This window comes from Podarcis bocagei (genome assembly GCF_964188305.1).
Source record: "Podarcis bocagei genome assembly, chromosome: 18".
Lineage (NCBI taxonomy): Eukaryota > Metazoa > Chordata > Lepidosauria > Squamata > Lacertidae > Podarcis > Podarcis bocagei.
The window spans coordinates 9,924,160-9,945,104 of NC_138144.1; the positions used below are offsets into that span (position 1 = coordinate 9,924,160).

Genomic DNA, 20,945 nt, shown 5'->3' on the forward strand with positions numbered 1-20,945 from the left:
CTTTCTTTTACAACTTATTCAAATCTTACAAATAATAATAATAATAATAATAATCACCACCACCCCACCCCGATACACAAAGTGTGTATGAAAACAGCAAACCCCGTGCCCATTTCTGGGTGCTTTCGAACTATAACTCCCACTATCACCCGCGACTGATGAGCCCTGCTGGAATGCAGCAGCTGAACTATAACTCCCACCAGACTTGGGTGCTGGGAATTGGAGTGCAATTGCCGGACCCCCCATGGGGCTCCCCGTCCCTGCTCTGAACAGAAGAGGCCAGACTTGAGAAGAGCACAGGTGTGTGAGTGTGTTACCTTCTTCTCCTCTTCCTCTTGCTCCTCCTCCACCTCCTCCTCCTCCTCGATCTTCCTCTCCCGCTCCTTCCTCTTCTCTTTCTCTCGCTCCTTGTCTTTGTGCTTCTTCTCCTTCTTCTTTGGTCGCTTGCTCTTCTTTTCTGCGGAGAGCACTTCCGCCTCCTGGGGCGACTTGACGTCGTCGGCGTTCCTGTGTCTCTGCACCGGAAGCTTCTCGCTGTCCGCCAAAGGCCTTTTTAGTGGGAAGGAAGGACAGGGGAGGTTTGTTTGTTTTTAACTACGCGTTTCGTTTGCATTTTTGCATCTCTTTTTGCTTTTATACGGCGTGAACTGCCTTGTGATCTTCAGGTGAAGGGTAAATAAATATACAAATTCAACTCAGGCTGCAAAAAACACCATCTCGAGATCCAGCCTCCTGTTTTCCAACCCAAAAGCAAGATTCTAGCAGGGCCGGTAATATGGTGCCCATTGCAAGGCCAGAATTAACACCACACACACTCTCATGCATAGCACACAGCTACACTCCCAGGAAGCTGTGATTGACCGCAGCTCCATCGCTGAATGAACCCTCTGAAACGGCCTGAGGGAGACCAGAAGTTCCCCGACACCAGTCTTTGCCTTTCTGGTGCCATCCAGCGGCTCTGGACCACAAGTCCCAGCAGCCCCCATGCTGGCTGCGGCTGTTGGGGAGTCGTGGTGGCGGAAATTCCAGAACATCTAAGGGCACCTGGGCTGCGGAAGGCTGTCCTGGAGTAAGTTTCAGGAGCACTACAACAGGTTAACAGCGAGGTGGATTGCATACAGCTGCTTTCCTGGTCGCCTATGGCGAACAGAAGATTGGCTCCAGGCAAGCAAGCGACCAAACGGCATTCAGAGCATGGAACTCTCTGTCACTAGCAATCAGGCAGGCACCAGATGCAAGGCTGAAACAGGTTTATTCCAGGAGGCCTTTGCACCATAAATGCTGTTCTTGGATTTTCAGTTTTGCATACTGCATGTTTTTATTTTGTAAGTTGCTTTAGTGAAAAATAGGATTTTTAAAAAACGTTTCTTTTGTCCCAGGCCACAAACATGCAAATTTAGGTCTATGCAGGCAGAGGAGAGAGAGAATTGATTTCCCCCACTAGACTCTCAAAATACGGAGTGTCTCTGTTTTCTGCTGCAATTTGGGGTGGGGTGGCTGGGTCAGCAGCTCTCTTGGCCGTGTCGGGGTTTTACGACGTCAGAAAGGGAGCAGCCAACTTATGGTTTTTACAGTGTAATGTTATGTTGTGAATGCCCTGAGATCTACGGATAAAGGGGCAGTATGCAAATTTAATAAATAATAAAAAGAACAACTTCCCCTACACTGGAGAGAGAGAGAGAAAGATAGGGAGAAGGGAGCGCTTACCTCGCCGATTTCCCTGAAACCAGACTGTGTGTGAAAGACAGAGAGAAAGAGAGGGAGACAGGAAAAAAATAAAATAAAATACACATGACAGAATACAGCAACTGTGTGAATGGAAGAAGCAGGAGGGAGAGACAGAGAGTGAGAAATGCAAAATAATTCTGATGATGCCTCACAGAACATACAAACAGAAGAGCTGGAAGAACTTGAGGAGCAAACCTAGCCTTTTAAAAGACGCAATGGAAGTGTCCAAATTGATGGTTTCACCCCCTAAACTAAGCTAAGCCCACAAGGTGAAGATGGGGGTGGGGGTGGGACCTGTGACCCCTGGGTCTAATCTGGCCCACAAGGTCAGTGCCTGCCCCAAACAACGCTCACCCCAGAGGTTGCATGTGACATAAAGGAGGGCTTGCCATACTCGCAAGCGGTCTATATTTGAATCGTTCTCATTCTCAAGTACTGCTTTTCTTTTTTAAAAAACAACAACACCCACAATTCATGTGCACAGCTTAGAAATCTGGATGTTAAGCCATCTCCATCTCTCCACCTAAATACCTGAAACAAATGAATGAAATATTGCTGAACTACAGCCAAGAGTAGGGAAACTCTGGCCTTCCAGGCATTGCTGAACTACAACTCCCACCAGCCCCCAAAAGCATGGCTGATGGCTGGGGGTGATGGGAGTTGTAGTTCAGCAAAATGCCCGGCTGGCCAAAGGCTCCTTGCACTCTGATGCTGTTTTTTGTTGCATCAATTAAAGTGTTTTAAATTTGTTGTTAGCTGCCCTGAGCCCGGTTTTCTGAACCGGGAAGGGTGGGGTATAAATAATTTATTATTATTAATTATTATCATCATCATCATCATCCCACAGAGAGTGGCAAAGCAACAGGCCTCAGCTGACGTCAGGAAGGTTTAACGCTAGCCAGGAAAGCAGAAGAACGCCAGCCCAGCTTTTTCCTTACTTGTCGAGGTCGATGTCCAGAGCCTTGTAGGGGTCGTTGGGGTCCTTGTCATCCTCGTCGCTGGGCAGAGCATTCTGGGGAAAAAGCCACAAGAAAGAGGGAGTAGGTCAATGGGGAGCTGACCTCCAAGGGGCAGGGGAAAGGGGGGGGGCTGGTGACCTACCCTCCATTGCCACAGCAACAGAATTTTTTTGAAGTCAGAAATATGTTTCCACCACCCTGAACCAAGAGATCATGACTGTGCCACCGTACTGCTGCAGCAGGATTTCATTTGCCAGATTAAGAATGTAAGAATTTGCCTGCTGCATCTGGCCAAAGGGGGACCTTCTACAGTCCAGCCACCTGCTCTCATAGCGGTCAACCGGAAACATCAACGGGAAGCTCGTAAGCAGGACCTTAGCACAACAGCAACTCTCCCTGTGACTCCCAGTGACTTGGGAGCAGAAGCACTGCTGCCTCCAACTGTGTGGGGAGAACACAGCCCCTCTATTTCTGCACTCCCTCCCCCACCCCCAGATCCACCTGCATTTAGCAAAGTGTGAGCACCCCAGGCACCCTTACCTGCTATTATGACCACTTTACCCATCAACCTCAACCTCAACCCTGAAACCACACCATCAGAACAAATTTTATCTGCTGTTACCTTGCCTGCCCACCCCCTTTAAAAATCTATGCAGTGGCCATTTAACGGAGAGAGGAGGTTATCAAGTTTGTTTCCTCCTGCTCCGGAGGGCGGGACTTGAACCCATGGTGACAAGAAAGTGACAAGAAAGATTCTGAATAAACCTTGAGAAGAACTCCCTGACAGTAAGAGCTGTTTGACAGACAGCGGGTCCATACCCATAACTAGTTTTTCAGGCAATTTTTAATGTCTAATGTGTTTTTTAATTTGCTGTAAGCCACCCCGAGTGGCTAGAGAAACCCGGCTAGATGGGCAGGGTACAGAGTGGTGCATTCTCTGGTTATCTCCTGCTTGGACTCCCGCAATGTGCTCTACGTGGGGCTTCCTTTGAAGGTGACCTGGAAACTACAACTAATCCAGAATGCAGCAGCCAGACTGATGACTGGGAGCAGCCACTGAGACCACATAACATCAGTCTTGAAAGACCTACATTGGCTCCCAGTACATTTCCGAGCACAATTCAAAGTGTTGGTGCTGACCTTTAAAGCCCTAAACGGCCTCGGTCCTGTATACCTGAAGGAGCATCTCCACCCCCATCGTTCTGCCCGGACGCTGAGGTCCAGCGCCGAGGGCCTTCTGGCAGTTCCCTCATTGCGAGAAGCCAAGTTACAGGGAACCAGGCAGAGGGCCTTCTCGGTAGTGGCGCCCGCCCTGTGGAACGCCCTCCCACCAGATGTCAAAGAGAAGAACAACTACCAGACTTTTAGAAGACATCTGAAGGCAGCCCTGTTTAGGGAAGCTTTTTAATGTTTGATGCATTACTATATTTTAATATTTTGTTGGAAGCTGCCCAGAGTGGCTGGGGAGGCCTGGCCAGATGGGCGGGGAATAATTAATTAATTAATTAATTAATTACTACTACAACCACCACCGCCCATCAGGATTTGTAACCAGGTTGGCTCCCGGTCCACCCACAGCCAGAGAACACCAGGAAGAACAGGGTGGGTGCCTTGATCCACGCTTCAGCCGCACCCTCCTGCCAGGGCTTACTTCTGGCATCTCCTCCGTGATGATGTCCACATGTTGTGCCGGCGCAATGTCCTCGTCACTCTCGGTGTGCAGCGAGTTGTGGCGCCGGTGGTGCTTTCCCCGCTTCTCCTTCTCCTGTTTCTTCTGCTTCTTCCTCTTCTTGTCCTTCTCCAGCTTCTGCTGGTGCCGACGCTCCTCTTCCAGCTTCACATACTGGTCAGAAACCGGCAAGCCTGCGTTGATGGGCAGGGAGGGACAGAGGGAGTTCTCAAGAGGGGCAGTGGGCTGAGCACCAGCCTTGAAAGGACATGCTGGCCAAGGTACGCAGCCTGGGGGAGTCATTTTGGACTCACCGCTGTCCACGGAGGAGCAGGTCAATTCTGTCTCCAGGGTGGCTGTCTACCAGCTCCATCTGAGACCCTCCCTGCCTGCTCCCTGTCTCGCCAGAGTGGTGCACGCTCTGACCCTGCCTGGACTACTACAATGCACTCTCTGTGGAGCTACCTTTGAAGGTGACTTGGAAATGACAACTAATCCAGAATGCAGCAGCTAGACTGGGGACTGGGACCATATAACACCAGTCCTGAAAGACCTACATTGGCTCCCAGTGTGTTTCCAAGCACAATTCAAAGTGTTGGTGTTGACATTTAAAGCCCTAAACAGCCTTGACCCAGTATACCTGAAGGAGCGTCTCCACCCTCAACGTCCGGTCCAGCTCTGAGGGCCTTCTGGCAGTTCCTTCATTGTGAGAAGTGAGAAGTGGAACGCCCTCCCCTCATATGTCAAGGAGATTAAGAACTACACAACTTTCAGAAGACACCTGAAGGCAGCCCCCTATTGGGAAGCTTTCAATGCTTAATGATTTTACTCAGAGCAGACCCCTTGAAACTAATGGACTTCAAAAGGCAGCCCTGCCCTCTTTGTGTGGCTATTCCAACTTCAGCAGCTGGAGAAATGGAAGCCAGGTGTACTCGCCCTTTCGGGATCCCAGCATCTGACGTGGGAAGCAGAGACCAGGGCATAGAAAACTTGATTTGGAAGCACTGAGAATCAAGGCTGCTCATCTGAATAGCTCCACCCACCGGGCCCCGTTCATTGGTGTGGAATACTGGGAAACTGGCAGAACTCTTACCAGGAACTTTCAGAGGAACGGAGAGGTCAATTTGCACCACAGGTATGTGCTCGACGCCGGGGCTATCTTGGTACCTCTGGACAAGGTGGGGGTGGAGGGAAGAAGATCAGGTGGGGAAACAAGATTTGCCATGTGCCAACATTGGCCCTGTGTGGCTTATCAAAAGTAACAGCAGGATCCCTGCCATTAAAAGAGGGGCCCACCACCACCCTAGAGTGGGTCCCTTGCGACTACCAGACAGGCTTACCTTCTGTGGGGAAGGAGAACTTTTGATGTAGAATGGGTTGTTCGCTTGTTCTTGCTTCCGGACTTCTCGGCGCTTAAGGGAGAGACAAGGGGCATGGCGGTGGGTTTAAATTGAGGATTATTGGAACATTTTTATTCACTTCGTTTATTTAAAAAAGGAGAATCCAAATGGCCTCCCCAACCCTGCTCCACATCAGCTTTGGCTGGGGTCCCAGCTGTGTCTCTATCCAGACAGGGACAGCCTAACTTGTCTAGGCTCTGGGAACTTCCAGGTTAGATTACTACAGCATGTTATACGTGGGGCTGCGTCTGAAGACAGTGCGGAAACGTCAGCTTCCGTGGTGCAGGATTCAGCGGCCAGGTTGCTCGCTGGGACAAAACAGTTTGAGCACATTGCATTGCTCCTGGCCCGACTGCGCTGGCTGCCAATCGGTTTCCGGGCCCACTTAAAAGTGCTGGCTTCTCACGTGAGCCAGAGGGGCACGATGCCTACATGATGGGCATAATAAATTCCTGCATTGCAGGGGGGTGGCCTGGACGGCCCTCATGGTCCCTTCCAACTCTACAGTACTTTCACTCCATGAAATGCTCCAACACCCCTGTTCTGCAGCCAGCCTACCCTCTTCAGTTCCTCCTCGTCCATTTCAGGCTGCCGGTGCCTTGTGTGCCTCTGTTCCTCCTCGTGGAAGATGGTCCGCGGCTTCTCGTCCTCAGACTCGCTGTCCGAGGGAGGCTCGTTGATCCAAGCATCAAGGTCCAAGCTGGGAAAGGAGAGAGCCTCCACATCACTACCAAGCTGCCCTCGCTATTGATTACTAAAAAAGTTCCTAATTCTAGTTAGATGAATATAGCTTCCCGTCAACAGAATAGACTCTTAAATCTCAGGGCCACGGGTTCAAGCCCATGTTGGGCAAAGATTCTTGCATTGCAGGGGGTTGAACTAGATGACACCTGTGGTCTTTCCAAGTCTACAGTTCTATAACTTCATCTTATTTCTGTGATTTTAGGTTGTTCTGAGCAATTTTCTTAATTGTTGCAACCTGCTTTGGGTTCTTAGAGTGAAGGGTGGGCAAATCACCATCACCACACCCAGTCTCGAGTCAACATTATCATTTCTCCAGGGCTGCAGAAACTCAAGGCGGTGTTTTCAATGTCAAAATATATCACCAGCTAAACAGTATATTGACGGGTCAAAAATTTCAAAACTGCTATCACGATACAGACTTCAAAACTGTTTTGGATTATATATATCATCCTGCCCTACTCAGGACCCTCCCACAGGGCAACTCTGCACCCTCCTGAAGCGCTTTTGCATAGCTGGAATGCTTCCTTGTGCCATTAATGTGCCTCTTTGCTCAGCTGGATGGGGAACAGAGAGGTGTTTATGGAGCCAACGAGAGGGGAGTGTACACACCATTGGCGCAACTGGAATGTAGCCTACTGTACAAAAGGTAAGAATTGCATCTGTTGCCCCCCCCCGTCACTGTCCCTTTCCTTTTCCTCTGCCCCTCCCCATGACTTCTCCATGAGAGAATGCAGCACCCAGGTTCAAAAGACTCCCCCCACCCGCTTGGAACCAAACAAGGTTTCTGGACCACCTTCAAAGGCAGCCCCATGCACAGTGCACAGTGCGGCAGTTCTGACCCTGCTGCAAACACAGAAATCGCACAGTCCCTCCTTGCCCTTTCTAAGACCCCTTGCTGTGCCTTCCCCCGATTTCACTCCTCTCAGACTGGCTGGGAGGCAGGCGAGGCTGCAGGCCATCACCCGGGCGGAGAGAATCTTACCCTTCTGGAATGGGCACTTTCTTCTGGGCTTTGGGGGCGACGGGGTTGAGCTCCCCAGCAAACAAGGCGATCACTTCCTCGGCTACGGGGACCTCTTTGATCTGAAGCTTGTGGATGTATTTCATTAGCTGGAGGATGCAAGAGGCCTGACGAGAGGAAAGAAATTTATTAAAGTTAAGAGAGAAAAAGAGAGGGAGACGCTCGTTGATTTAGCCCAGTGTTTTCCAGACTTGAGTCTCTGGCTGGTTTTGGACTACAACTCCCATCATTCCTAGCTAGCAAAACCAGTGGCCAGGAATGGTGGGAATTCTGGTCTGAAAACAACTGGAGATCCAAGTTTGGGAAACAATGATTTTAGCCAGAGGGTTAAAATGTTGCACAGGTGGTACCTAATGTCAAATAAATGAGCCAAAATGTATAAAAATGTGCCAGGTAAGTGCTGGGAACGGTAAGTAGACAGAAGGGTCATTCTTTCATATATGGTGGACATGCAAAAAAGTTAAAGGCTATTGGGAAATGATATACAGTGAAATGAAGATGATATTTAAATGGGTTATTCCCTAAGATCAGAAGCTTTTCTTATAGGCATAATAGGTACAGACATTTTGAAGATGACCAAACTATTTACGTATGTGACAACAACATCTAGAATATTATTTGCATAGAAATGAATAGAGAAAAGGTTCCAACGAAGGAAGAGTGGTTTTTAAAATTAATAAGCTATGCAGAAATGGCAAAACTGATAGCAATATTAAGAGATCTAAATGATGAGCCTTTTACAGAAGAATGGAGGCCTTTCTTGCACTATTTGAAAAAGTATTATAGTCAAATGAAATTGTGGGCAGGATAGGATAGGAGCAGCAGCAGAAAAACATACAGTAATTGTATTAGTGGGATTCTGCAATAGATGAGAGTTTGATATATCACAATAGAAAAGGGTATGAAAAGGGCTGCGTTTTCTCTTTCCTTTTCGATATTTCTGACTTCATTTGTTCTAGATATGATCTTATTTTATTGTGAAAACTTTAATTTGAGGAAAAAGGAAAAAGGTTTGAACAGAAACACTGTGAAGTTGGGGATGGGAAGACAATTTATGAACCGATGCAATTATTCGATTTGAAGTCTGTGAAATTTTAGAAATTTAATAGAAAATAATAATGTAAAAAGAGAGAGAGAGATGGGATCTTGGGAGGATTTTTGCTTACCCTTTCCTGGACCTCGAGGTCCGCACTCTGCACGAATTGTGGCAGGCGCTCTATCATCATCTGCGTCGCCTCCTGTGCCACCTCCTTCTCGCCAGCCTGCTCCTTCTGCTGCAGGATTGCGGCGTACAATTTCACCATGTTTTGGACGTACACAGCCTGGATGTGGCCGGGCAGCGTGGTGACCTTGGGCCGCAGCATGGCTTCCAGAGTCTGGTGAGGCTCCTCGAGGTGCCTGAGGAGGAGGAGGAGGGGGAGAAGGTGCTTAGAGGTGGGGTGTCCCAAATCCTCCTTCCAGGAGGGAAAGCGAGGAAACCACAAGAGGCAGCAAGGGGAGAACTCGGCCCTCTCCCAGCTGCGAGGCCTCCCTGGTGGTTCATGAGACAGCCTTTGTGGTGGTGGCCCCAAGGGCAAGGAACTGTTGGGATACTGCCAGGGAGACAAAGTCCATCATGACTCCACGTCGCCTCCGGACGATCCATCGATCTCCCGTACATACAGTATCAGCAATTAGCGACACGAGCTCCAGAAATAGCTTGCCACATTCCAGAGCTCATGCACGCTCTATCAGCAGAATTCACACAGCGAAAGATGCACGCAGGAGAGCATTATTTACAAGTTTATTCAGCGTTGGTCAGAACAAAGAGAAAACATGACTGCCTGCTTCAGTGTCTCAGACACAGAGAGAGAACGAAAGCATAGACACAACAGAAACATCCTGTGAACAGGAAATACGCAGGCTGTGACACAAACATCCTGCTCCCTCTTAAGGTGGAACAGAAATATCCTAACAGGAACTGCCTCCCCACACAGGTGATACCGGCACCATGTCTTTACAGATGTTGGCAACTGGTCATGTTGGTTGTTGGAGACTAGCAACATCTGGGAGGGCCCTGACAGATGTTCCCCATCCCTGGTCTAAGAAGAGGCATTCCCCACTGAGGAGGGAATGCCTCTTCTCAACAGAGACACTCCTCCATCTCAAGCATCCCATAGCAGACACTGCTTCTTAGAAAAGGGCTGGGGAACCTGTCGCTCTCTTGACTCCCATCTTGCAGGCCCACTGGTTGTCTGCAGGCTACCGCTTGGGAGCTCCTGCGTGACAGATGCCACCGTGCAGCTGGGAACTTACTCGGAGAACTCCCCGCAGATCCAGGCCGCGGCGTACAAGACCTCGCAGATCCCGTTGCGCTGGGTGTTGCTGGCCAGGAGGTGGGCGTTGTCCAACAGCATGGCCATCTGGGAGACGGCGAACTTGCGGATGGCCTTGACGCGAATAGCCACGTCAAGCATCTGGGAAGCGATGAGGTGGCCGTGGCGGGTCCCCTCCAGGCGGGTCAGCTCCACCAAGATGCTGATGTACCTGGATCACGAGGACACAGGAAGGGGCCTTAGACCGAGTCAGACAATTGGGTCCCTCAAGCTCAGGACTGTCTTCGGCAGGGTTTCCCAAACTTGGTTCTTTGGCTAGGGATGATGGGAGTTGTAGTCCAAAAACAGCTGGAGAACCAAGTTTGGGAAGCCCTGGTCTACAGTGACTGAACGCGGCTCTCCAGGGTTTCTAGTTCAGACCTAACGGGAGTTGCTGGGGAAGGGACCCGAGACCTGCTGCACGCAAGGTGGATTGCTCTACCACTGAGCTATGGTTTTTTCTTAAAAAATAAAGTAATAAAAACGAAATGAAATGAAAAAGATATTTAAACTGGTTATCCCCCCAACCTGAAGCTTTTCTCCTAGGGGTAATTGGGTCAGAGGTCACAAAGAATAAGTTAATCAACTTATAAGTTGATTATAATAATAATATAATAATAAATAATATAATGAATAAATATAATATAATATAAATATAATAAATAAATATAATAAATAAATAAGCAAGCTGATCAACTTATTTATGTATGCAAGAAACAGCAGCCAGAACCGTATACAACCAGAACTGGAAAGAAAAGTCCAGAGAAAGATGAACGGCTCTTAAAATTAACGGACTATGCGGAACTGGCAAAGCTAACAGTGAAAATAAGAGGTCGATACAATGGGCAATTTATGGAAGAATATCATAATCAAATCGCCGGCAGGATTTGAAACTTGAGCAACGGGAAGAAAATGGTAATATATGAAACAGAGGACCACGTATTAGATGCAATGTGTGAAGCCCTGTAGGTAAACAGAAATACTGACCATTCGAAATTGGTGATGTATTGGTAATTGGACTGGCTACATATGTCAATGATTTTGGTCAGCAGCTCGTCCCTGTAGGTTGTCCCTTCCGCTTTGTCCACGTGGATCATCAGCTTCTTCACAATCTCCATCAAGTTCTTCTTGGACACCTGAAATTATAGAGGCCGGTTGGTGGGGAGGGAGGGGCAAGAAATTAAGGAGGATATTGACAAGCTGGAGCGTGTTAAGATGAGGGCGACCAACAGCGGAGTGAAGTTTTTTGTCGGGGAACAATGGTGCCAGCTTGTGAGGGCGATTTGGGGGGGGGGTGAACATCATGTTGTGATGTCCCAACATGTTGATGTTGTGTGCATGACCATCACACCTCCCTAAGTCGGGCAGAAGCATCCCGGGCTTTAATACATGAACAATTAACTGGGAACATAGCCTAGTTCCCCTAATCTGCACTTCACTGGCAACCAAGATGACGGAAACCAAGGCCTGGAAACCAAGCCTTTTGAGGAGCAGCTGAAGGAGTTGGGGATGTTTTGGCTAAAGAAGAGGAGAAGTGAGAGGTGGGAAGATGGCCACCTTCAAATATCTCAATGGAAGATGGAGCCACCTTCAAATATCTCAATGGAAGGTGGAGCCACCTTCAAGTATCTCAATGGAAGATGGAGCCACCTTCAAGTATCTCAATGGAAGATGGAGCCACCTTCAAGTATCTCAATGGAAGGTGGAGCCACCTTCAAATATCTCAATGGAAGGTGGAGCCACCTTCAAATATCTCAATGGAAGGTGGAGCCACCTTCAAATATCTCAATGGAAGGTGGAGCCACCTTCAAAAATCTCAATGGAAGGTGGAGCCACCTTCAAATATCTCAATGGAAGATGGAGCCACCTTCAAATATCTCAATGGAAGGTGGAGCCAGCTTGTCTTCTACTGCTCTGGTGGGGAGGATCCCAGACAATGGATTCAGATGGCAAGAAAAGAGTATCTAATGAAACATCAAGAAGTTCAACAGTATAAAGGGGGTGGACGCTCCTTCCTTGGAGGCGTTTAAGCAGAGGCTGGGTGGCCACCTGCCAGGGGTTCTTGAGCCGTGATTCTGGCACTGCAGGGGGCTGGGCTGGATGAAGCTGAAGGTCCCTTTCAACTCTACAACTGCCTTCTATTGCTTTTGAGAGGGTTCTGGATGCAACATCTGTCACCCCACGAAGCACGGTTTGCTTTAGGAATGCAGGAAGCTGCCCTATGCAGAGTCAGACAGTTGGCCCCATCTAACTCAGTACGGTTGACACTGACCGGCAGCAGGTCTCTGGGGTTTCAGAAGGGGCTCTTGCCCAGTCCTACCTGGGAGTGGTCAGAAATTGAGCCAGGACCTTCTGCATGCAAAGCAGGCACCCTACCAATGAGCCATGGACCTTCCCCAGCTGCCTCCAAGGTTGGTGTTCTTGCTGCAGTGCTCCTAAGGGTTTTCGGGTATACTCTCTATATTTCTAAAAGTTAAGACCTCCGTTATGTTGCAGCGGCAGGTGAACGTACCATCCCATAGAGAAGATCCAAGGCCCGGAGGCGGATGGACTCGTCTTTATCATCCAAGCACTGCAGGATGAGATCCTTGTGGGACTGGACCGATTTGGGGTGGGTTTTCAGGATCTTGGACATCGCCAGCAGCCCCAAATATTTCACTACGTGGAGAGGAGGAGACACAAACACACACAAAGGCCAAATAAGATTTCCAGGGGCAGCGGTGGAGGCCAGGGAAGCTGAGCTGCACTCAAGAGCAGATTCCGCGAAATCAACGGACTCAAGTTGGGAAAGCCCAGTGGATTTCAACAGACCTATAAAGCCTTAAACGGCTCAGGACTGCAATACCTCAAGGACTGCCTCTTTCCTTATGAACCTACCCTGAGATCATCTTCTGAGGCCCTCCTTCGTGTGTCCCCTCCTCGAGAGGTCCGGAGGGTGGCAACACGAGAACGGGGCCTTCTCTGCAGTGGCTCACCGTCTGCTCTCCCCAGGAATGTTTGCCTGGTGCCTTCATTATACACCTTTAGGTGCCAGGCAAAAACATTCCTTTTTAACCAGACCTTTGGTTGATTTGATTGACATCCTATGCCCTTTTTAAATGTGGGGGTGGGGGTAGGTTATTGGGTTGTTGTTTATATTCTGATTATGTATTTTGTGGTTTTATATTTTGATTTTATTTTGTGAGCTGCCCTGAGACCTCTGGGTATAGGGTGGTATATAAATTCAACCAATCAATCATAATCATAAAATGACAAAGCCAATGCAACTGCTCACTCATATTAGTATTTAGCAGGATTTTAAAGGTGTCCCCTCCCTTGCCCCTGGTGCCAAGGACTTCCCCCCACCCCACCCCACAGGCCCGAGACTTACAGTTCTGGTCCGAATCTTCTATCAGTATCCTCAGCTTCTGAACGCAGAGCTGTAAAGAAATGACGCACAAGTTTTTTGCAAGCGGCAGAGAGGATGACACCTTCCACCTCCCTCTGCAATCAAGGAAAGCCCTATGCGCTCCAGCAAAATTTCAGCTGCTGCCGTGAGGGCTGGCAGGCCAAGATGGGACTTTACCTGGATGCTGGCACTGTGGTTGGGCATCCCCGAGGAGAGAGAGATCAACACTGGAGGAAGGAGGGGGGAGAAAAGGGAGTTTAAATTAGTACGGTGCAAAACACGCAAGTCAGGAGGGGTAAACAATAATGGCGTGCTTTGGCCATGTCTTTCCTTACCTGCAATCACTGTGTTCACACATTCGTAAAGCAGCGACATGGCAGAAGTGCTGAGAGGGGGGAAAGAGAGAGTTATTGCACTCTGGAAAGCTCGCAGGAAAGTACTGCAGCATTGCACATTTATGGAGGAGAAAGGCTATGGGTGTCCACTAGCCGGCTGACCGGGTTTTACCTCTGTTTTTGGAGGCAGCGCAAGACTTTAGGACCATCAAGGCAATGGCTTTTTCCATCCACACTCCAGTCCTAGCAGCCTTCAGAAAGGAGTTGCTGCCACGAGCATTAAGTACCGTATTTTTCGCCCTATAGGACGCACTTTTCCCCCTCCAAAAATGAAGGGGAAATGTGTGTGCGTCCTATGGGGCAAATGCAGGCTTCAGGAAGCTATCCGCAAGCCTTGGGAGCCCGCAGGAGTTCCCGCAGGCTCCCAAGGCTTGCGGAGAGCTGCCTGCATCCCGAAGCCTGGGGCGTGCTGAGAAGTGCGCTCCGGGCTTTGGGCAGCTCTCCACAAGCCGCGGAAGCCCGGCGTGACTTCGCCCGAAGCAGCCTGTTCTGGGGGCTGGGGTCGGGGGAAGCTCGGGCTTCCCCCTCCCCAGCCCCGTGCCGGTGGGGGGGGGGGAATATTTTTTTTCTTTATTTCCCCCCAAAAAACTAGGTGTGCCCTATGGGCCGGTGCACCCTATGGGGCAAAAAATACGGTACATGTGATAAATGAAGTGGAGGGTCGCGAGTCATGGGAGTGCGCAAATTCAGCAGGGCTTAGTGTGATTTTGGCTGCTGGTTTGCTAATGCTGTTAGCATTGTTTTGCGGATTATGAGTGCTGCAGTGCTTTGTGAATCATATATTACGACTTTTTTGTTGTGGCTGTGCTGTTTAGCTTTTTAAAAAAGTTCTTTTGTTAACAGTGATTGTTTTGCTGATGATCTGTTAAGTATTCCATACAATTTATGTTGCATTCGTGTTGTTCTATTATTTATCTGATTGGCATACCGCCCTTCATCGTAACATCTCAGGGCAGGTCACAGAATAAAATACAGGATAAAAACATGAAAATGTGTAAAACAAAACAACAAAACAGTAATGCCCTCCCCCTTCTCACAAACACATTTAAAAGGCTGTAGAATATTAATCAGCCAAAAGAAGAGAAGAGGAGAGTTTTTCCTGGCGCCTAAAGGTGTATAATGAAGGGACCAAGCAAACCTCCCTGGGGAGAGCATTCCACAAACGGGGAGCCACTCAGAAAAGGCCTGTTCTTGTGAATGGGTTGTTTTATATAGGGAGAGGCAGTACTCAATGTACAGTATTGCGGTCCTGAGCCAGTTATTGTTTTTTATTGTGAGCCACTTTGTGAAACTGACATCTTGACCGCTGGACCTGCCCTTGGTCTCGTCCGCTCCCTTCACTGGAGCCTATCTTCACACGGAGGGGAAGTTCCTAACTCACCGAGGGCTTGAGACCCATCGGCTCCCCTCGCCTGGTTCAGCCGGCCAGTCAAAGCCATTTCCGGGATTGCACCCGCTGTTGCATTTCTGACAGCTTCCAGGAGCCACAGGTGAGAGCAGAGTACAGGGTGGGGACCAAAGATGGACCTAGCACCCCAGAAGGAACATGACGTGTCCCCCACTAGAGGTGCAACCCCTCCTGTGGACACCCCATATTCCCCAGCTTCCAATATTACAGGTTCATTATTTAGCAAAACACGTACCGTATTTTTCCGTGTAGAAGACTAGGCTTTTTCCCTTTAAAATGTCAAAAATTAGGGGGCGTCTTACACATGGGACCACCTCCCCCCATTTTCTTAAATCTGAGTCCCCCAAAATAGGGGGTGTATTATACACAGAAAAATAGGGCACACCACTTAAATACTAGCTATAAAATCCACAGACATGATAAAACTAGCAAGATATAAAGGAAGAATGTAGACAGTTTCAAAAGCCAAGATGCGTAATGACTACATGTCAGGATGAAACATTTTTAAGCATGGTAGAATGACGGCAGAGAGCAGATGCTGTCTTGCTAAAAGATTGGAACGTGGAACAAACACGGTGCTGCCCTGGAAAAAAAAGAGTCAGTTCTGCAGACCAAAGCAGTGGGAACACAATGGGGCAAGGCCAGTCCTTCTAGTGAAGTAGCCCGAGTTGTGGATGGGTTTCATGTGCCCCCTTGAATCTGCCCCACTAACAAGTCACCAGACAGCACAGATCTTTGCAGATCTATATTATTGGAAGCCAAACAGTTGCTATTTTGTTGGGGACCAACACTTTTCAAATTCGCACAAGCAATCAGCCTGCGTGCCTGTTCAGGTTTAAATATCATGATTTAGAAATCAAAATGCCCTGTGTTTTGTCAACCAGGTTGAACAAAAGCCATGGCTGAAGGTCAGTTGCTTCCCCAGGTCAGCACATGGACTGGCTGTTTCAGGAAGCGCAAAGCTGTTCTGACAGCTGGATTTGCAAGATCCACAGCACAGACAACCCGCCCCAAACCATGGAGAGGTGAGGGAGAACGCAAGGGATGAAGAGCCACAACATGCTTTCCATAGAGCTAAGGAGAAAGGCCTAGAGCGACACACAAACAGAGGCAGAGCGCCCTCTTCTGGTTCCTGCTGGAAGGCGGCTATTTTAATGGGGTGTCATCATAGTGCTGATAGGGGAGGAGCCAATCTACCCTAGAGGAGTGGGGGGGGGGGGGAGGGAGATGGGCAAGCTCCATAGGCCTGGTACCAATCGCCACCCAAACTGGCCGCATCTAAGGAGAATCCAGAAGTGGGGACCACGTGGGGATTTATGCAGCTTTGCACGCTTGAGAGAGGAATGGGATCGCAGTAAGGTGCGAGAAGTGGGAGGAGAACAAAAGCAGAAACGGAACAAACCCAAAAACCCCACCCCCCTCCACTGCTGCTGCTGCGTCAACATCCCAGGTAGCAACTCTCCCCCCTCTTCCAGGACCACATCCCACACAGCAGCCCCCAGGCTGAGGTCCACCCAATGAAAATGGCGCTCGCTAGAGATACGCACTTCTCCTTTTTTAAAAAATAGACAACAGCAGCACCACCTAAGCAAGTGGTTCCCAAACTCCCTGCCCCACCTGAAAAGGATCGAGGGGGCTTGCTGGACTGCAGAATGATTTGTCAGCTGTGCTAGATGCTGGTCTGGTCTTTAATTGCTTCTTTCACATTTTGGAACCCCTGATCTAATCCATGTTGCAGAACTGGCACCCATTTCCGACGCCGTTCTGCAGGCAGCAAGTGAACAGCTCTGGGAAGCAGAGATTAGGTTTACGCAACATAGAGAATGCTGAGCCATTAAATTGTCCATGGTATAAAAGCATGTCTTGATTCCCACCTAATGCTAAACCATGGTTTGTGCAGCTATACAGTTTAGTAAAATATGGCTTGGCGTGCGTTCATGTGCTTAACTATGGTGTTTCTGCAGCCAACAAACTATAAACTGAAACCACGTTCTATTGTTGGGTTATGCACCTTGCTCTGTTTTAACTTCTAGGGCAGGGGTGGCAAACTGGATCCTTACCCCAGCACTTGTGGGCAGAGTTTGACAGGTGGGTGGGGCTGCTCAACCCTGACCTCCCAATAAAGCCAGGTGACCTTTTTTTCTCTGCACAGGTGAGAGCTGGCAGCCACTTGCAAAGCTCCTTTCAAAGGGCTATTTCTGCAAGGAGCTGCAGGGCTCAGCGGACACTCCCTGTCAGCAGGGCCCTCAAACGTCCTCCCAGCTTGCTAAATGGTTAGATCACCTGTTTTGTGGGCAGGTCGTCCAGGTTCAATCTCTGCCAGCATCTCCAAGTAGGACTGGGAACTGTCCCCTCTGGGGAGCCTGTGTCAACCAGAGCAGGCAGAGCAGGCAGATGGAGGGACTAATGGTCTGGCTTCATATATAGCAGGTTCCTGTGTCCCTCACTCCCTGGCAAGCCGGCACAGCATAACGGTTAAAGGGTTACTAGGACCTGGGAGAGACCAGGGCTCAAATCCCCCACTCAGCCCCCAAGCTCATCTTGGGGAGCATTCACCGTCTTAGCCTAACCTACTTACAGGGTTGTTGTGAGGATAAATGGGAAGGGATTTGAGAACCACACTGGAGAAAAAGGTGGTATAGGAATAAAATATGGTGTGTTTTTAATAATAAAAAATTGAGCCAGAGTTTTCTCTGCTCCACACTAAACATTGCATATGGTGCCCGGTGCGAGGTGGGTGGCTGTGGCTTAGGCAAAATGGCTTTACTGGCCAAATTGGGGCAAAGGGGTGGGCCGCGGGACAGAGCCACAGCCCCTTCTCTAAACCACTGGGTACTCACTACTGGCCTAATCTAAGGTGGGTTGCAGCAGCAGCACTCTGACCATATGAAATACATGGCCAAATAGAGAAAGAAAGAAAGAAAGAAAGAAAGAAAGAAAGAAAGAATAAAATAAATAAAATAAAAAATTACTATTATTATTATTATTTATATGCCGCCCACCTGACTGGGTTGCCGCAACCACTCTGGGTGGCTTCCAACAAATTAAACACATTAATAATAATAATAAATTGGTCTCAAAATACATCTGGGTTAAAAGGCAAGTCTGGGTCTGAAAAAGTTGAAGGCTGCTCATTCCAGACCAACCCCTGCCACCACCATCTTCAAAGTCGGCTGGCTCTGCTCCCGTTAACACAGAATCAAAGAACGGTCAGGGTTCGAGCGTCAACTTGGGACCTCACAGGGTTTTCTCGGCCAGTAGCCCCCCACCCGACCCCCACCCCTGGCCCCAACAGCTACTCAACTACAGCAGAATTAGGGTGAAGAAGAGAGGGAGGAGACCAGAGCACGGGGGTGGTGGAGTTTTGGGGGGGTGGGTTTGTGTTTGCTTTGAAGTATACATACTGTCCACTTGGGCGCATTTCTTGGAAGAGGACTAGTTTTTTATCTTTGGAGGGGCTGCCATGAACTCTACCCTCTTTGGGGAATTGGAAGAGGGCGCGCTGGCTGTTTGGGGAGAGAAAGGAGGGTTAAGTGGAACACTTCGCACGGGATCTACGTGTCCTTTTAAAAAACGGATCGGGGTGCTCCCTTGGCAAAGGTGGAGAGGGCGTGCTGCACTTTTTACAAGACCCCGCCCCCCCAATGGTGACAGGCTAAGGGGTGAAGAGTGTCCTGGCAACCCTGTCCCAGAGGCAGAAGTGTGTGCTTGAGTGGAAACACAAAGGCAAGGGGCTGGGATTCTTGGATATCAGCAGCTGAGGCGCGAGAGGTGCTTTGGACTAGCATCACCAAAGAACTGACTCACTCACCTGTGGATGAGGTTGGTCAGGGGCTCAATGAGCTTCTTCCCTAGCCTGGGTTCCAAAGGAGTGAGAGCACCAAACTGCAGGAAGAAAGGAGAGAGAATGTTTGCATGGCCGGATGACAACAGCTGTCCTGCAGGAGCTGAAGGAGTGTCTTCACCCCCATTGTCCAGCCTGGACCCTGAGGTCCAGCTCTGAGGGCCTTCTGGCGGTTCCCTCACTGCAAGACGTGAGGATACATGAACCCAGGCAGAGGGCCTTCTTTGTAGTTGCACCCTGCCGTTAGATGTCAAGGAAATAAACAACTATCTGGCTTTTGGAAGACACTTGAAGGCAGCCCTGTATAGGGATGCTTTTCATGTTTGATGCTTTACTGCGCTTGATGTTTTCAATTTGTTGGAAGCCGCCCAGAGTGGCTGGGGCAATCCAGTTAGATGGGAAGCAATTAACTAACTAATCCAGCCAGCCCGCCAGCCCTGGGGGGGCGGTGCTTCTCCCCAGACCACGCCCTCCTTGAGTTCTTTTTGCCCCGTCGGAATGCGTGAAATTGAATGTAGCCCAATTTACACTGGTGAGAATTGTGTCCGCTTTCCCCTCTGCTTTTGACAGCCTTCTCCTCCATTAATTTTCCTGATCCCTTTTGAAAATTGAACATAGGAGCAGTTCTGCTGGATGAGGCCCAAAGGGGCCCATGTAGTCAGGCATCCTGCCCTCACAGGGGCTGAACAGATGCCCCAATGGCAGGGGCCTGCAACCTTTAAGACAAAAAAAGCCACTTGGACCTGTTTCCGAAGAAAAACAACAACTGGGAGCCGCAAAACCATTGCGACATTTAAAGCATGCGCACCGCTGCCCTCCGATCTGACAGTGGGCAGGAAGGTGACGTTGGGACGGTGCGTGACTAACGCACGCACCGCCCCCATGCAACGTCACAGCCAGTACAGCGCCCGCCACAGTGGGGAGTGTCGGGGCGCACAATGCGCCTCCTCCCCTTGCTAGTATCCGCCCCGGAGCCGCGGCAAAGGTGTAAAAGAGCCACATGTGGCTCCGGAGCCACGGGTTGCAGACCCCTGCCCAATGGGAAGCCTCAACAAAGCCCTGCTGCTCCTCCGGCTCACGAGGAGACCCTCTCCAGAGGTGCTCCAAACCCGTAATGCAACTGGAGTCACCTGTAAATAAATAAAATCCGGGCCGCAACAGAGTATACGGCAGCTTCCCTGCACACTCTTGCTCACGTTTCAGCCTCTCCCAGAATCCTTTGCAGCCTGAGAATCAGAAGACACTTCGCCACCACCTCCCTGCACAAACCAATTAAGCAGGCTGCCTGCTGTGTCTGCTCCTTTCCTCTCTGTTTCGCATCAACTCTTCACCTCTTAAGTGACAGAGTGTGTGTCTTCACACTACGAGCGAAGGAAGCCGCCTGTACTTGCCAGCTTGATAATTTTAATGAGGACCCAGTTGTTGGTGGACGACGTCATCAGCTTAAAAAAGAGCGGAGCAAGGGAAAGGTAGTTTTTCGGGTTGCGCCTGGCCAGCTCGCAGATGACATTCACGGCGGCTGACTGGACACCTGGGGGAGAGGGGAGGAATAAAGGGAAGAGGGGGTCCGAGTGAGTTGTGGAGCAAAACGGCTGACGGATTTAAGACACATCTTCTCCATAAACTTAAAGCACCAGGGTATCACTTTAAAGAGACATGGCTTCCCGCAAGGAGTCATAGAATCAGAGTTGGAAGGGACCCTGTGGATCATCTGGTCCAGATCTTTGTGGCATGGCTCCTTAGTGTGTTGGCTGCAGTGTGTAGGTATGTCATGTGAACACGCCCTGTGCTCCTCCCGGACAAGGGTTGGCTTAACCTCCAGGTTGCTAGTAAAACTGATGCATGTCTGAAAAGTGTGTCACCAACATTTAAAGTTTGGAAAGCTCTGATCTAGTTCAACCTCCAGCAATGCAGGAACGTGCAGCTGTCCCATACAGAGATCGAACCTGCAACTTTGGCGTGATCAGCACCATGCTCTGATCAACTGAGCTATCCTGGGGAAAGTAGTTTGTTCGGGGTGCTGGGAGTACTTAGG

General features: G+C 49.5%; 1 protein-coding gene across 3 annotated transcripts in view; it reads right to left on the reverse strand.

Annotated features, from left to right (window-relative positions):
- AP3D1 (adaptor related protein complex 3 subunit delta 1) overlaps positions 1 to 20,945 on the reverse strand; it is a 47,446-nt gene that overhangs the window by 11,503 nt on the left and 14,998 nt on the right. For 2 of the 3 annotated variants that reach the window (XM_081177611.1, XM_081177610.1), the window contains exons 7-23: positions 20,302 to 20,441; positions 18,878 to 18,951; positions 13,599 to 13,648; positions 13,441 to 13,490; positions 13,246 to 13,294; positions 12,388 to 12,533; positions 10,863 to 11,011; positions 9,817 to 10,047; positions 8,688 to 8,919; positions 7,483 to 7,628; positions 6,315 to 6,456; positions 5,697 to 5,768; positions 5,450 to 5,525; positions 4,339 to 4,550; positions 2,667 to 2,740; positions 1,708 to 1,731; positions 318 to 549 (exon numbers count right to left, since the gene is read on the reverse strand). In XM_081177611.1, coding sequence (XP_081033737.1) covers positions 318 to 549; positions 1,708 to 1,731; positions 2,667 to 2,740; positions 4,339 to 4,550; positions 5,450 to 5,525; positions 5,697 to 5,768; positions 6,315 to 6,456; positions 7,483 to 7,628; positions 8,688 to 8,919; positions 9,817 to 10,047; positions 10,863 to 11,011; positions 12,388 to 12,533; positions 13,246 to 13,294; positions 13,441 to 13,490; positions 13,599 to 13,648; positions 18,878 to 18,951; positions 20,302 to 20,441 — 2,099 coding nt within the window. The remainder of the gene's footprint in view (positions 1 to 317; positions 550 to 1,707; positions 1,732 to 2,666; positions 2,741 to 4,338; positions 4,551 to 5,449; positions 5,526 to 5,696; positions 5,769 to 6,314; positions 6,457 to 7,482; positions 7,629 to 8,687; positions 8,920 to 9,816; positions 10,048 to 10,862; positions 11,012 to 12,387; positions 12,534 to 13,245; positions 13,295 to 13,440; positions 13,491 to 13,598; positions 13,649 to 18,877; positions 18,952 to 20,301; positions 20,442 to 20,945) is intronic. The other variant, XM_081177612.1, reaches the window with a different exon arrangement.